This window comes from Cyanistes caeruleus, chromosome 10 (assembly GCF_971803275.1).
Source record: "Cyanistes caeruleus chromosome 10, bCyaCae1.hap1.1, whole genome shotgun sequence".
Lineage (NCBI taxonomy): Eukaryota > Metazoa > Chordata > Aves > Passeriformes > Paridae > Cyanistes > Cyanistes caeruleus.
In genome coordinates, this window is record NC_141710.1 from 3,930,061 (window position 1) to 3,946,061 (window position 16,001).

The 16,001-nt window shown below is 43.5% G+C and overlaps 1 protein-coding gene across 11 annotated transcripts in view; it reads left to right on the top strand.

The window, feature by feature from the left end:
* BOK (BCL2 family apoptosis regulator BOK) overlaps window positions 1-16,001 on the top strand; it is a 52,561-nt gene that overhangs the window by 1,742 nt on the left and 34,818 nt on the right. For 2 of the 11 annotated variants that reach the window (XR_015274360.1, XR_002866851.2), the window contains exons 1-2: window positions 9,149-11,576; window positions 12,097-12,810. Coding sequence is in view for 7 of the 11 variants with exons in the window: in XM_086843514.1 (XP_086699640.1) it covers window positions 12,588-12,810 (223 nt within the window). In the remaining 4 variants the exon portion in view is untranslated. Of the gene's footprint in view, window positions 1-8,250; window positions 11,577-12,096; window positions 12,811-16,001 lie in introns of those variants that run through there. The other 9 variants (XR_015274361.1, XM_023933489.2, XM_086843514.1 and 6 more) reach the window with 8 other exon arrangements.

Here is a 16,001-nt window from a genome sequence, read left to right on the forward strand (position 1 = left end):
CCCTTCCAAAGGAGGGAGCAGCAGGCTGGGGAGAAGGGTGGGTTCTCCCTGTACCTGGATCTCTGTCCTAGGAGCTTTCCTGCTGTGCGAGTGGGGCTGTTATAAATGCATATTGTGATATTGGCTTTTTGCAAGTATTAAGATGAATGTTTTATGTATAATGTTAGAATAGCTTTTGCTATGTCTTTTCCTTTTTTCTCCTGCTATTAACTAGGATTTAGGCATAGGTCAAGAATTTTGGACGTTAGAGTTAGTTCCTACCTGGACAAGTGAGATAACATCCAGTGAACAGATGAATGGGGCCTAGGCTACTCAGCTTCACTATCAATGCTCACTGCCTGTAGAAGAAAGAAACCAAGCCCAAATAAAAAGATTATAAAAGAGAAATTAAAATCAAATGCACGTGCTCTAAGAAGGCGGACCTGAGGAGTGGCCATGCAGAACAGTTTGTGGTAAAGTTTGAATATGAGCAAATCCATGTGGCAGGAATGGTATATAAAGGGTGTTTCAAAGCACCAGGCGTGCTCTTGGCAGAGAGCCAAGCACCTGGATGTTTTAACCCTTTGCTTTATTATCTTTGTCTCCTACTGTCTTTTTGTTTATATGAAACCTTTTGAAATTTATCAGGCTAGTGAACATCATTTTTCACAGGGCCAAGTCTGATTCAGCTTCCTCTGTCTACCCTGGGTAACACATTAAAAATTCAGGCATGGTAAGGATAAATCAACAGAGGGTGGAGTGGATCACGGAGGGTGACAATAACTGTACAGGGAGATGGGTACAGCCATCAGGTGACTGGGGACATGGCTGGCTGATATTAGGTCTGGTACCTTAGCTTTGGAGTCACTAAGGGACGTGGCAAGGGGGTTGGAATGAGATGACTTTTAAGGTCCCTTCCAACCCAAACCATTCTATGATTCTATGATTATTTGCAGCAGCAGCTTAGGCACCTTGAGCCTAGAGAGCCCTGAGAAGTGGTAACACTTTCCTAGCATAAACAGTTGTGGAGCAGAGTGCTTAACCCAAGAGCTGGGTTTTAAGTGCTCTCCCTAAAGGTAGAATTACCTAGCAGTATAGATGAGGGTCAAAATTTCCTGTAAAATGTGCTGCAAGAACAACACTTTTAGTGCTGCAGTGCTTGTTTGGAGAGGAGTCATTTCTGGCTCCTTTTGGATACCGAGAGGCTGGAGTGGTTTGTGGCTGGAGTGGTACTGGGGAGAGCACTGATGTGGAAGAGCACTACTGCTGCATTATGCAGTTAAGCAGTACCACTACAGGAACAGAAGGCAAGTTATCTTCTTGACAAGAGGATCCTTTTGAATCTGTAATGTTCCCAGGGCATATGGTTTTGCCCAGTGCAAAGTGGAGCTTTCAGGCTGTAGGAAAGAATGCACTTGTACAGAAAGAAGCAAGAGCTGGACTCATTGGCAGTTTTACTCTTTGCTTAGGTTTAGTTTTTGTCTGGACTTGGCCCCTGAGCTTCTGTATAGCAGATGCTACTCAAGCTCATGCCAAAACAGTCTCTGCCTGAGCTTGCAAGCTACACTGACAGTTTTAAATGGGGATGTTCTTCCTAGTCACCTTTCTTTGTGGTGAAGATTTTGAAGTACAGCAGTGCTTATCTGCTCTATTTGGGTGCATGACAGCTATCGATAATAATAAAGTGATTTCTTTGTCTTGGAAGTAACATCCTTCTCCAGGCCTTAAATAGTCTTAATTTTAGGAAAGCCAGTGAGAATTCAAAGATGACCTTACAAGATCAGTCTGAGCTGATACTGTGGAAATCCACTGGTTCTGATGATGGCTCTTCAGATCTATGCTTGTATGGAAACTGTAGCAGACTGCTAAAGCTACATCAGTCTCCTTCCTGCTTTCAGATTGTATCACCAGAAATCTTGCAATATTGGCTGCACAGGGCTGATTTTCTGCTGATAGTGTGGCTCTTAAGGCTGTCTTGAGTGTTGAGCAAAGAAAAGAACCTTTATCTCTCAATCTTGCTGGCAGAGTGGAAGGAGCAAGAGTGATGCTTGCAGCTGTAAAGCTGAGAGTGCAGCTGGCACTCCTGTTGGCTCAGCAACCCCTTGCTTCCCACAGCGACTAATTCCTAAATTAAACGATGGTTCCTCCAAGCTGACAGCATGGAATGCTTGTTTTTCCAAGTCATGTTTCTGGGTAGTGGTAGCAGGCAGTTCAAGAGGATTGAGGTGAATTGTGGGCTCTTGCAGGCCTCTGTGCTGTGCAGAGGCAGGAATGGATATGGCTCATGTAATTCTGGAGTGATTATTGTTTTCCTGCTGTTTTCTTCTGGCTGTCCTGGAAGCTGTATGCAGGTGAGTGGCAAGACTCCTGTTTAATAGAGCTCCTGTTTAATAGAGCTCTAAGGGATAGTTGCTGGCATATACTTTATCTGGGCGATGGAGCTGGCACTCACTGAGTACTTCGGAGGTGGCTCCTGTCTGGTACCACGTCATACCTATGAGAATTGTTGTAAAGGCTCCTTGAAACAGAGGAAAAAATGCTCTCCTGGAACTGATAGTGAGGCATTGTGCTTCAGTGGGTCAGACTTGCTTTTAAACTGGAGCTGCTAAATGTGGTTGAATCTCCTCTGAGTGACCCTCAAAAGTAAGGAGAAAGATTGCACTATCCAGAACTGCTGAAGAAAATAAGCTTGTTTTGATTGCATGCCTATTGCCTGGGCAGATTGGCCAAACACCTATTCTTCAACTCCTGTCCCAGTTAGGAACAGGAACAGTCAGCTGTTGTAGTGTTGGGTGTAGGATTGTGCCAACAGGGGAACAGGGAAGGGAGAACTTTCTAGGGAAGGGACATACAAGGTAAAAAGGGGAGGGACAGCCAACAACCTAACTGGTTATATAAACTGGGGTACAGCAAAATGGAGGTGCAATCACTATGGGAAAAGCCCTTCCTATTAATTTAAAATGGAGGAAAATCTTACACCCTGGAGGTTCCTTCCACACCATGGTAGCTTTTCGCTCTGGAGCCTCCACAAGCTGTAACTCTGGTAAAACAACAGTGTGGTCACACGTGTGTTTACAAAGATCTCTGCAATTCAGAATAATCACCTAACACATTCTGAGGTGCTTCTGACCCCTCTGTCCCCTCTGTGTTCCAGCTTTCTCCTGTGAAAATTGCATGGCACTTTCTGTACTTCCACTGCCTTAACTGCCGCTTTGTGAGGCCAGCTCCAATATGTGAGAGCCATTTGGAGACTCCTGGAAAAGAAACTCAGGGTTTCTACTGTCTGTGGAGACCCACGGTAGTTCAGCGCCAGTATAGTGCTGATCTCTGGGTCTGAGCTCAGCATGCAAGATTTCATGGACAGAAACCTAGAGAGCTGATATTCCCCTTGCTGACAGCATTTTTTCCTACCAAAACATGTTTTTCAAGCCATTAAACTAAAATTTAACACTAAATAAAACAAATTATTCATATTCATGTACTTCAGAGGAAAGAACTGAACTAAACTGAACTGAGTCCATGCTCCCATTAACTCCCAAACACACCCTGTGAAAGGGAAAACTAGAAAAAAATGAAAGACTCCTCTTTTATTTCATGGAATAGTTAGTGTTGGATAGGACCTTTTAAAGGTCATCTAGTTCAACCCTTCTTCAAGAGCAGGGACATCTTCAACTGGATTTGTCCAGAAACATTTCGAAACAGGAAGATGCAGTTACCTGCTTGAATTAGGATTCTGAAGAGCTTTCTTTCTTCTTGTAAAGCAAGGAGGCACAAAGCTACCTGCTCTTTTATGCCTCTTTGTGTTGAGAGACTCAGTGCCAGCATCAAACTTCATTAATGAACACTTCCTTGGCCTCTGCTGTCTGGGCCAAAGCCACCATTAACAGCTCTATCCCCTGAGGTTCTGCAAGGTTCACTCATCATTTATGTAAATTGCTCCAGGCCACTGCAGTGTGAGACTGATGAACTCATGGCTTCTTCTAGAACTGAAGTCACAAAGATTATATTTCTAACAAAATACTGTGTGTATGTTAATGTCAGCAAGAAATTGTATCCTGCCTTGGCTTCTATCCAGAGAAAGTGGTCTGTGGTTTCCAGGATATGAGAAATTGATGGGAGTTGATGAGAGATGCAGACTCACGATGACCAGCATCTACTTCTTTTATATCAAGATTGTCTATTAAATTACTCATGCTATACATCCACCATACTTTGAGTCTTCTACTGGGGGCTTGAACAGCAAATACATGGCAGGAAGTGTACAAGACAGCTCAGTGGCTACTTGTCTTCCTCACAGAGGAGATATGTTTGGCTGCTTCTAGGATCTTGGTGGCAGTGAAAAGCCAACTGGGAGTGTTTCTCTCATAGCTTGCTCCTACCCAATGCAGCAGTTCTTAAATGTGGGATTTGATTGTGTGTTATTTTTCACTGTTTTTGCCACATATAATGATGCTGAACAGCACTGACTCCCCCTTAAACCACTAACACTTCACTTGCAAATACTGAAATAACTCCACACCTCAGCTGAGACTAGTCATTGGAATGAAATGCCTCTCTTCCCCAGAACTGTTGTTTTATGAGTTTATGCGTCATTCTTTGAAAACACTTCCCCTAATTCTATTTTCCTTATTAACCTCCTCCTTGCTGCTTAGAGACTTCAGATTTAACCTGGCTAGGGTATTGCTGGTTTCTCCCCCAAATCACCTGTGGGACACTGCACTCATTGACAGTTCAGGCAATCTGTGGAATGCTAAAGGGATGAATAAACTTACAGTTTATTCATGTAGGTAAGTAAATACTTCATAGAATCATTTAGGTCGGGAAAGACACTTAGAATCATCAAGTCAAATTTAAGCCCTTGCTTTGCTGTTCAACAAAAATATCAGAACTATGAGGATTTGCTGAAATTTTGAAGTGATGGAAAGCATGGCATAAAATTTGAGGGATTTTTAAAATATAAGCAACCAGCATTGCTTATGGTGAGGTGGTTCAGACTTTTTGTAAAAAGTAATCTTGCCTAATATGTAGCAGATTTTTTTATCCTCTACCTCTCTGGCTCATAGTGAAAGGACAAACTGGATTAGCTCAGTAAGAAAGGCTTCTCTGAGCTTGCAACATCTCAGAAGTCTTGAATTTGTCCTCAGAACAGGCTTTTGGTCTCCAACTGCTTATTCATTTCAACAGTTGACTCAGTTCAGTACCTGTATAAGAACAGTTGTCTTACAGTTGTTTTTGGTCTTGAGTGCTTTTCTGCATTCCAAAATGCAGAAACCTTTTTTGAATTCATGTTTGGTAGTTTAATTTAGCACTTAAAGATATAATTTTATTTCTATTTTCCTTGCATTTTAAATTGCTTTTTTTTTATTGTTCAAGGGTGCATACACTAGCAACAGGAAGTTAAAATAGCATAAGTAGAAAACACCCTGGACACATTCAGATTTCTGATCAATATCAGCTGTAAAATTGCTTAAATACACATCACTTTTCTCCTTTTTTTGCTGAGAGAGGAACCATAGCAATGAGCTGTGTTCAGATACCAGTATACAGGTGAGTCTGACTTGCCTTCTCTTAGAAACAGATAAAATTAGTGGCTTCAAACCAACATTTCCTGCTTGCTGATTCCTAAATACGATTAAGATTGATTTGAATCACTTTGACTAAAGTGGGTCCACCCTGAGCACCTTTGGCAATACTTTTTTAACATCTGGCCAGATGTTTGCTGTTGTCATGCCAGTGCGAAGTGACACACTGGAAATGTGCAGGCTGGGAAAGAAGCATAGCACCAAGAACTTCCTGGCTCTTGCTGAACTGTAGCAGTTCTTTTCCAACCAGAATGCACTAGGGAGCCTGACAGTGGTGAGGTTTTCCTTCTCCCCTGAGCATGGGTGGACATGTGGATCACCTGATCCCAAACACTTAGAGCAGCTGCTGCACCCAACTGCCTTCCAGAGTCATGGAAACACTCCAGCCCAAAGTGCAGTGAAGTAAGGGAGACAATGAATTTGTGGTCAATAAATGCAAGTTAACCCTGCTTTGTACACCTACTTGATCAAGCTCATGTTTCAGCCTGAAGGAGGGAATTGCTTTTGTCTCAGCTATTTTAAGTGCCAGATTTGGATACCTTAATGTCAGGTAACAAAATGTTGCCATCTCTTTTTATTTTTTTCTTTTTCCTTCTCTCTCCTTCTGGTTAAGGTCTCTTCCATCAGAAGCCACAAAAGCTGTCATAAATGCAGGAAAACCCAGACATGATGAGCTCACAGGAGGATCTGTGATCTTTCTCTGACATTTCTCTGTCTTCTGCAGTGGACTAGGAAGCTCCAGACCACCACAGCTGCTTTTTTATGTGGACAATCAACACCAGTGTGATTACTTTCTGGGCATTTTTCTTGATGGAAAAGTTGAATTGGTTTCCTTTTGCTTGTAACTACCTTGCTTGTACTTATGCATTTCTGCAGATGTGCTCTGAATGCAAGGTTTATCACATCCAGATGAAAAATAACCAACCAGCTCCCTGAACCAGTCCACAGTGCCAGCAATCCCTGAATTATCGCAGTGCAATTTGGAAGGATGATTTAGGAACTGGTATGAGCAGCTGGACATGAAGGTTGCTGTAGCTGACCCTGCTGCTGTGGAAAACAGCCCTATACTGCTCCACAGAGTAAGAGGGGTCACTCTTGTTAACCAGTGCAGCCTTGAAGAAAACTTTTGCCAATGTGGAGTTCCACAAAGTCTAGAGGTACATCAAGTGTTTAAAAATGTTTTGCTTCACTCAGAGTGGAACTGCATCCTAATGGATGTGATGCAAGGTATAATGCTGTGTATGAAGCAACCATGCATTCTGAATTTGATCTGTGCAGACTTGAGACATCAGTCTTACTTCCTTGTCTCAGACCTTGCAAAGACAGGGTTTTTAAGGCCATAGCTGCTGCCCTGCCCAGCAAAAGAGGCTAAGACTGAAGAGCCTGAGGAGACTTTCCAAAAGTCACCAAAGGCTTAATTACAAGTAGGGCTACATTCTGAATATGCAAAACTTGAGTCTAAATCCCTTGGAGGATGTTTAGGGCATGAAGATGTGTACAGGGTAGAGTCCTGCCCAGTGTTATCTGATCCAGCAATCCCTTTGCCTATGTAGGACATGTCTGTGTGCCAACACACGTCTTGCAGGTCCAGATAAATGTGTCAGGGCTCATAAATTCAGTTGAACCAATGCAGAAGTGCCTGTACCCACTTCAGGCTCACTGCAGGCAGAAGCACCTGCCTGTCTTTACCTGTCCATGTGTATGTATCCCATGTGTGAGTGTGAACTGATTCCCAAACCTTGGTGGTCAATTGCTTGTATGAGACAAAAGTTTACCCTCTGCCTTTGTTGATCAGAGCTTGAAAGGGAGAGAACTCTGATCTCTTGGGGACAGTGACCTTATTAGGTTTTTTTCTGCCTTCTCCCTTTTGGTGGTAAATATTTGGGTTTCAAAACAAAGCTATAGCTCTTGAATAACCTAAAACTTTTTATTTCTTTGTGTCTGCTGCCTTCTTGGCTATAAGATAATTGATCCACTCAGTAAAATGTGTCACTTGGAAGCAAATTAGGAGATAGGAGACAAACAAAGCAGTTATATTTACTGAAGTAGGTTCTGAAGCAGATGATGTAGCCTCATCAAAGTCCTAGATGTAGGTAGAAGCTGCTGTCTTTCAGTGAGCAGCTGATTGACTTCTATCTGAGCAGCAGCAGTTGGTTAAACTCTTCTCAAACAGCATTAGCAGAATAAGATTCAGGAATATAGGTATTCTATGATTCAACTCTGAAGCTAGCATTAAATTTCTGCTACAGTTTCCCCTTAACCCAGTTTGTACACCAGTTCTTGATTGCACCATATCTCTAAAAATGTATGGATAACAGAAAAGTTGTGTCTACAGTGACAGTGGGCATGGCAGTCGGTTAAGAGCTGAAACCATTGGGTATCAGTGCTAGTCTACATCAGAAACCAAAGTAATGGATTGGTTGTTAAACTTGATTCATTTAAGTCACTAGACCTCTATCCTTGTGAAGGAGAATTGTCTAAAGGCTGTGGAAAATAAGTTAACTGTGACACAGCCTCTTTGGTCTGATATGTGATACTCCAAGGTGATCCCATAAAGCATTGAATTTACTGCATGGCTTTGAGAAGGCTTTGAATCAAGGCCTTCAGAAACAAGAAAAAGGTTCACAAAGCCTCTGTGTTTTACTTGGGCCCAATTGAGCTGCTTCCATGTATTGTTTTCCTATTGCAGCTGGCAAAATATTTCTATGTAAAAAGAAATGTTTTGTCCAACCTTCCTGCCCTCCTATACAGCTTTGCAGCACAAAGCCCAGCATTGTATGTTTGCAGAGGTAAGTGATAACTTCACAAACACAGACTTGAAGTATTGCTGCAAAAATCAAATAAGATTGTACATTAAAAGTGAGAGATACAATGCAGAAGGTGGTTCAGGCTTGGTTTGGTAGAAGGAGTTGGTCTGGCTACAGAGTTTTGCCAGAGCATCTTTTCTCTGAAGGGACACTTCTTAGAGGAGGCTGGCAGGGTTGGTTCCCAGACTCTCTGAAGATTAACTGGATGTCTTTGGCAGCTGTCTGCTTCTCAAAGTTCTTGTTCTTATAACGTGGGATCTCTGTGTATAGTTTCTGCTGGAATTGTAAGCTGTGTGAAGTGGCTGGGATAGGCTCTGCAAGGTGAGACACAAGCATACCTCCTGTCAGAACCAGTCTGTGGGATCATAATGTTGAATGACCTCCTTGGCCTTTGGGTCTGTTCTCATGCTCTTGCAGGCATCTGTGTCATGCAGACCCTCTGCAGTGTGCTCACAATTCACTGGCTATTTTGCTTCAACTATAGCTGCTGAAAGGCCTTCCCAGAGACTTCCTTTAGCAGTCAAACTGTTTAATATTGAACAGAACCTGTTCACAATTAAACTATCTCTTGTTCTTGCTGATGTGGCTTCTCCAAGGTTTGTTCCTACTTGGCATGCATATAAAATATATCTTTGTGATCTCCTGGTTTTGCTAGAAGAGTTCTCCAAGCTGTTTTGGTCACCCCACCCGAGACAGGAGCTGTGGTATGGAGCCTGTTCCAGCCAGAACACTGTCATGCCAGGAACTTGAAACTGTTTTGGGGTGATAAAAACTGATTTTGCACTGTCATTGCCACAGGGGTTTTCCCATTACAGATCAAGTCCCTAAGCTTAAACATTCTGTGGAAAAAAGGGCTCTGATTACACTGACAGCATCTTGGATTGTAACACCATCTTCTTTTCTGGTCACCTGAGCACTGTAAGCTGTGGTTTCATCTGCTTTTACTTCTAGAGGCATCAATCAGTGTGAAACTGCATTTTTAGTACTAATATGTAAATAATATAAGTAGAATACCACGCACTATTGTGTGGGGGTTTTGTAATACAAAGATTAGTTTTTTATGCACAACCCCCTCATGCTTCTAGTTTTTGTGTCTTTGCTGCAGGGTGGAAGTTGAGGGGGTGCTGCATGCTGTGACAGTTGGGCAGGGAACACATGTGGGATGAGATTGGCACTCATGGGGAGCTGGGAAGTACTGTGGCACTTGCATATTTGCCAGATTTCTGGGAAAAAATATCATTATTTAAGCAATACCGATCTTTAAGCATTCCTCTTCATTTCATAGCCCTACTGAATAGGAATAGTTTAGATAGGGCCTCTGTGTCAAGCTGTCAGCTGCTGTAGGAAGCTAAGGCATAATTTTTGATGCTTTTTCAGCCATCAAGGTGGCAAAGGTAAAAATATGATTTTCCAAGACACTATCAGGTGCACTCTGCAGGGAATAGGTGGATTAAGGGTAGGCAGTAGCACAGAATCTCTGGAGTCTTGATTACAGCTTCTGTGGGACAGACCTTTGTCTATATTTAAATTTTAGTAAGGCTAGTGGATAAAAAGAAATTTCTGACAGAATTCTGGAGCAAACACATCTGGTGCTGGGGATGCACAGTCACTATTGCCATCTTACCCTGATTACACTGAGCTGAGGTCCCCAGCTGATATCACTGCATGCATTTATCTCTCCTTAACCCTAGTCCTTTCCCTGAAAAAGCCAGCTCAGAAAAAAAAAAGATCTGTTGCTGAAGGATATGAGGTACTTCAGCCCTTTTCCAAGACATCAAAGCAGGCTCCAGCAATCCAGTTAATGGCAGCCAACATGCTTTGTGTTAATCTGTGCTTGAGCTGTGTGCTGGATGCTGGCCAGGATGTTCAATCTGTCACATAATAAGAGTTTTTTTCATGCTGTTCATTTATTCCTTTTTATCCCTCGATTTGGAGACCAGCATTGGTACATGTTGTACTGGAGGGATTTATGTGCTCAATGCCTTGGAGAGGTGTACTTGTTTGTCTTTTCTTGAAGGCAACAAGATGACAACTGACCTCCTTTCAGAAAGATTGTGTCTCAAACGTACCAAATACCCAGCTGCTAATATACAAACTACTATTGGGGAGAATTTTTGTTTGGTCTGATAGAATTTCTTGGCTGCAGGAAACTTCTATTATTAAAACTTCTTTTGTTTCAAATCTTAACACAGAAAGCTAACATTTGTATGTGGTTTATTGAGGTGAAATGGTATAATAATGCACATGGAAGAAAGCTGAACATTGTGGCATCAGTATGATAATGTTGCAACAAGAAGTTGATGTTGAAATTAATTTATAAATATATTTGAACTCATTGAAATGTTTTTCATAATACATTGAGATAAAGTGGGCAAGTTCCTGCAATACACTTCACTCTGGATAAACTATTTCCTATCAACAAAGCCACTTCATTTTTTTTTTAACCAGATTACTCGTAGTTCGGGGAGAGTTGCAAGCACTGCCTTAGCCCTGAGCTGTGGCTCTCCATGTTAGTCATAAAATCATCACAGAATTACAGATTGGTTTGGGTTGAAAGGGACCTTACAGATCATCTATTTCCAACCCCCTGCATGGGCAGGGACATGATGGAGGTGATTGAATTGGTAGGATTAACCCATGGCTGAATATGACAGTGTATAATTCCCCTACTTGGCTACAGTATGAAAATGAAAAGCCAACATCAACTCTGCAAAAGCCGCTCTGGAAATCCAGCAGGAATTGTTCCTGTTTCAGCAGAGCATTCATCACTGCACGTGTGGTACCCTGGTCCCGAAATGATGCTCCCGCCCTCACCATGGAGTCCTTGAGCGAAATCCAGCGAAGAACAGCAGAGAGCCTCCTTAAGAGAGAAGAAAGGGGAGGAGAAAGCGTCTCTCTTTGGGTATAGCAACCCCACCTCCCGGTTATTTCATCTTCCTTACAAGGCTAAAGCCAGAAGCTTTCCTCTGCGCCTGGGTCCCTTAAAAGCAGGAGAGCAAACCCCAAGGATCCCGGTGGAGCGCAGCCGGCGTGTGAGGCTGACAGAGACGGGGAAGGAAGCACAGCAGAGGAGGCTGGTGCTCTCCAGAGAAGTGTGACTGTTACCTATGAATCCTAAACCATGTGTCCAGTGATGCAGATCTTCTAAAGAAACATGAAACCAAACCCAAAAAGAAATCACTGAGGGGGAAAAAGTGCAACATGAGAGGTAAATATATTTTTCCTTGGGCAAACTGAAATAACTGGCTGTATTTTGTTTGAAAATCGTCGGTGTAAGGTGTCTGAAACTGCAGGCTGAAAAATGCATTTATTAACATCTGAATAGACTGGTCTGACTTCAAAGCCAGCACTAGGTTAAGAACTCAAATCAGCAGATGAATTCAGGTGCCTCTGAAGAAATTCTGACATTTCCCTTTAGGCATTCACAACTCTAACTTTTCCAAAAATCTACTTTTCTATTTTGCTTTCTCTGCTATTGCTAGATGTTTTCAAGTGGTAATATGCACATTGCTTTGGGGAAAAAGCGTGGCACAACCAAAACCTGAGAATAAGTCTCAGAAAACCGTCACCATCAAGATATTTCAAATGCTCCCATACCCTTGTTCTTATCATAGTGTCATTTCTTCAGAAAGATGAAGCTGAGCTGGAATGTCTGTTGACATCTGGTTGAGGTTACTGTAACTTGTATACTTGTATTTGGGGTTCTTTCTTCTTTTTTTTTTTTCCAGTTTAATTGAAACAAGCTGAGATCGTCTGCACATTCTATGAAGTGTTTCCATGCTCTGGCTGTCTAGTGTCTCTGATGGGTAATTTTAGAGCTGCCATATCTGAATGGGAAAAGAGGGAACACCTTGAGAGTTCCAAACAGCAGCCCTTCTGTGGACCATGCTGCCAGGGATAGTCAGTGGCTGAAAGATGTGAGACTTTGCCCCCTGTCTGTAAGATGGATCGAGACAAATATTTTGCAAATGTGATACGACTGACTTCAGCATAACTGTATTTTTGAGCTTCTGATTTATGTCTTTGCAATGCTAGGGGACTTATAGATGCTTTTATTTACCAGCTAAAACGAAAAACTGGGCTGTGGAGAAGAGCTGCTGGGAGCTGTGACAGACCCCGAGGGCAGAGGATTACTAGGCAACTCCTGCAGATTCTCATCGAAGACTTTGGCTCAGCCCTGCAGTCAGCACATGCAGAGCTGTGGGTTCAGCAGCTGAAGATGGAGGTGCTGCGTCGTTCCTCAGTCTTTGCTGCAGAGGTGATGGAGGTTTTTGACAGGTCTCCCACTGACAAAGAGCTTGTGTCCCAAGCCAAGGCTCTCTGCAGAGACTACATAAACTCGAGGCTGATTCAGGCGGGTGTCAGCTGGAGCAAACCCGAGTACAATGCCCCAGTGCCTGGGGGTAAGCTGGCCGAGGTGTCCACCATACTGCTACGACTTGGTGAGTCCTGCTGGGATGGGGGGTGCTCACATTGCGTGGAGCGGTTCAGACCACACTAAGGCTTCTGGAAGAGGCTTTTCATGTGATGATACAGTGGTTTTTCTTTGCTTTTGGCATTTAGTTTTGGTTTTCGTGATCTTCCCTAAACTCCTCCTTTGCTTGAGTTTCCTCAGTCTCTTGGAGTACTGCTCAGCACAGGGTTTCTGTAAAGTTGCTTTTTATTGAGGACTTGCAGCAGCTCAAAATCACAAAGCACTCTAAGAAAGCCCTGCAGTAACTGATCCTGTGTGCACAGGTCTCCAGCTGTGTAACAATTCTCACAGTTCTTAGAGCAGTCTTTCTCAGCTGGGCATTTTAACCAGTCTTGCAGTGTTTTCTCCTGAGTGAGTGACTTGATTGCCACAATGCATCTGGCATCTTCTAGGGCACTGCTACCACTGGACTTGGGCTTCAGCAGTAACTCACCCAGCTTTAACTTGGAGTAGCTGCTTAGAAAATGTGTTGCTGGAGATTTTATAAAAACTGCTTTTTAATGACAGTATGTTTAATTTTCCTTTGTCTACCTTAGTCATTCAGCAAGACCTGAGTTTCCTTGCTTTTTGCTGGAGCAAGAAGGAGTTGGTTGATGTTGTGTGTGGCATACACTGCCAGTTGGTGCCACCCACAGCACAGCAACTATGGGGGCTTCAGGGAGAGCAGTTTGAAGGTCCTGCCTGGAGGCTGTGACATGAAGATTCTTTAGAGCTTGTACCAGGAGCACCCTCTAAATGTTTTGGTTTGGGTTGTGTAGCATCCTGTGTGCTCAAGTCTAGCTGTTTGTCATTTGGGAACCCAACAACTTTATTCTTGGAAGTTGCTTCCAACATCCCTCTTTGCCTGCAGGGTGGTATATTCGTTTACATCTGGTTGGAAACTACCACCAGCATTTGCATCTGATTTAATTACATCAGAGTTCAAACAGGTCTGGTGAAGTAAGCATTAGCTGGGCCTAACAAAGTCAGGACCAGGGCTGGTGTCCCCACTTTCACCCCTGTATACCAGTTTGATATTATCCCAAGTTTCTTTTTAAGGCATAGCTGTGTTTCTTTTAACTGATTTTTAAAAAAATAATAATTCTTTATCACTTTTCTATGCTGATTTTACTTCTGCTTTTGTTTCCAGTGGTTGTTTGGTCTTTGGGGGATTTTTTTTTTTGTTCTTCTGTCAATCTCACTGTCTATTTGTACTTCCTTTCTTCTCCGCCTGCGCTGGGGGTTGAGATTTTTGTCTTTTCAACCCAATTTTCTGTGGGTGGCCAGGAACATGTTAAAGGGCAAGCAGGTGGCGCACTGGATCTGAAGGCGTCTCCTGAATTGTCCAGATGGAAAGATTTGGCTGAAAGTCCCAGGAACTTGGTGCCTTCTCTGAGCAAATCTGGAGAGCACCATGTGGTACCCATGCAACCAGAAAGGTGAGCAGTCCTCCTCATTAAGACGAAGAACAGTTTCTGTCCTATTTCTTTAGAAACCCCATTTATCACATGGCCCATCCCTTTCTTTTCCTCTTTGCTGCTCTAACTAGCACAAGGCCAGCTGCCATCCAGCCACCTGCCAGGAATGGTAATCCTTAGCCACTTCCTAAGCAGTGCAACAAGCAAGACCAGTTTTTTCCTTCATTAATGCTGAGAAGCCTGTGGAGATGGGAAGTTGGAGTATTTCTTAGCCCACTTGCACACAGAGATTCTGATGAACTGCCTGGTGGGCCAGCAGAAGTCCTGGGCACAGGCAATGCTGTTGGAGATCATGAGGGAGGGAGACTCCATCAGCTCAGTAAGGCTTAGCAGCTAATTAGGGCAATTAATGAGTCAGACATGGTAAAACCTAATGGTATAGCCCAGTGAGGCTCCCCAGACCAACCTGCTGTGTCTTCACAGGCCTGGTTTATCTGAACTTGTATTTCCTCTGGCCAAGGCCCAGGGAGGTGCCCTCTGACCGCTGCAATGAGCTCCTGCACATGGAAACTGTCACTGCTGCCCTGTTAATTCCTACATAATCACTGGAGGAAGGAGGAGAAGCCCGCAAATTCCTCTAAATGTTGCAAAGTTGGGCATCAGAACAAGGACACTGGAGACCAGCACCAATGGGGTTGCTGGGCTGGGAGGCTCTCCAAGCATGGGAATGCTTTCCTGTGTTTTCCTTCCCTGGATGTTCCTGCCTGCCCTGTGTCTTGCTGCAGAACAGGGCATATGCGCCTCCAACCAAACTCTGATCTCATCTGGGGCCTCCAGGCACTGCTTGTTAGAAGCTGTAGCAGTGGCAGGCTACCAAGTGCTGATCCCAGCCTCCTGTGCCTCCCTCTCAGCTAACCAGGGCTATCCCCATTTCCTTACATTTACCAGGAAGTCTGTGTGCTGCCTGTGAGGAGAGAACGGCTGTTGAGTAGTCCAAGGAAGGTTTCCTCTTATCAGGGCTGACCATGTGTTGGCAGATTTCCTCTTGCTGTCAAACAGGGACAATCCCACACTCAGAAAGGGCTGGGAGAGCTCAGCTGTGGAATTCTGTAGAGCTGGGTTTTGCCTGTGCTGAGTGCCAGATAAATGAATTAAGGATCAGTATCTAATGGCTCTATAACAAGATCCTGATTGCAGTGACATCTTCCTTTTTACCTCTCATAAAAATGAAATTTTGAGGAAGATCAGTTGCCCTCTGGCTGGGCCAAGTCACCTGGGTCTTGCAGTGGGATATAAAGCTCTTGGAATAACTCTTTCCAGAACACCCTTGTGCAGGAGAAGAGCACAGTGTGTCCTAAATCTAAGCCATGCACAAAGGGCCTTGGTGCCATGCAGTGTTTGCATTGTGTCATGTTCCTACAGCAGCTGTGCAACCTTCATTTAATATCTATGAACATCTACAGAGAGAAATCCCTTGGAAGCTTTATTAATATGGCTTTGTTAATTCTACTACTCAAAAAATGGTTTGTTTTGCTACAAAGGAAAAGCTTTGCTGTTGTTTCCCAAGCTCCATAGCCCAGTCATTTAGGAGGAGGTTCTCTGCTTGTCCTTGGTATTTTTGTCTTGGTCTTCTTGGTCTTCTAACACCTCCTGCTATTTCCCAGCTGGGCAGAAAGCACTCTGGAGGTGAAAGCACATGTCTGTGTGTGTCAGATACCTTGCTTCTGAGCAGTCAGCCGTGCAAATGAACATCTCTTTAACC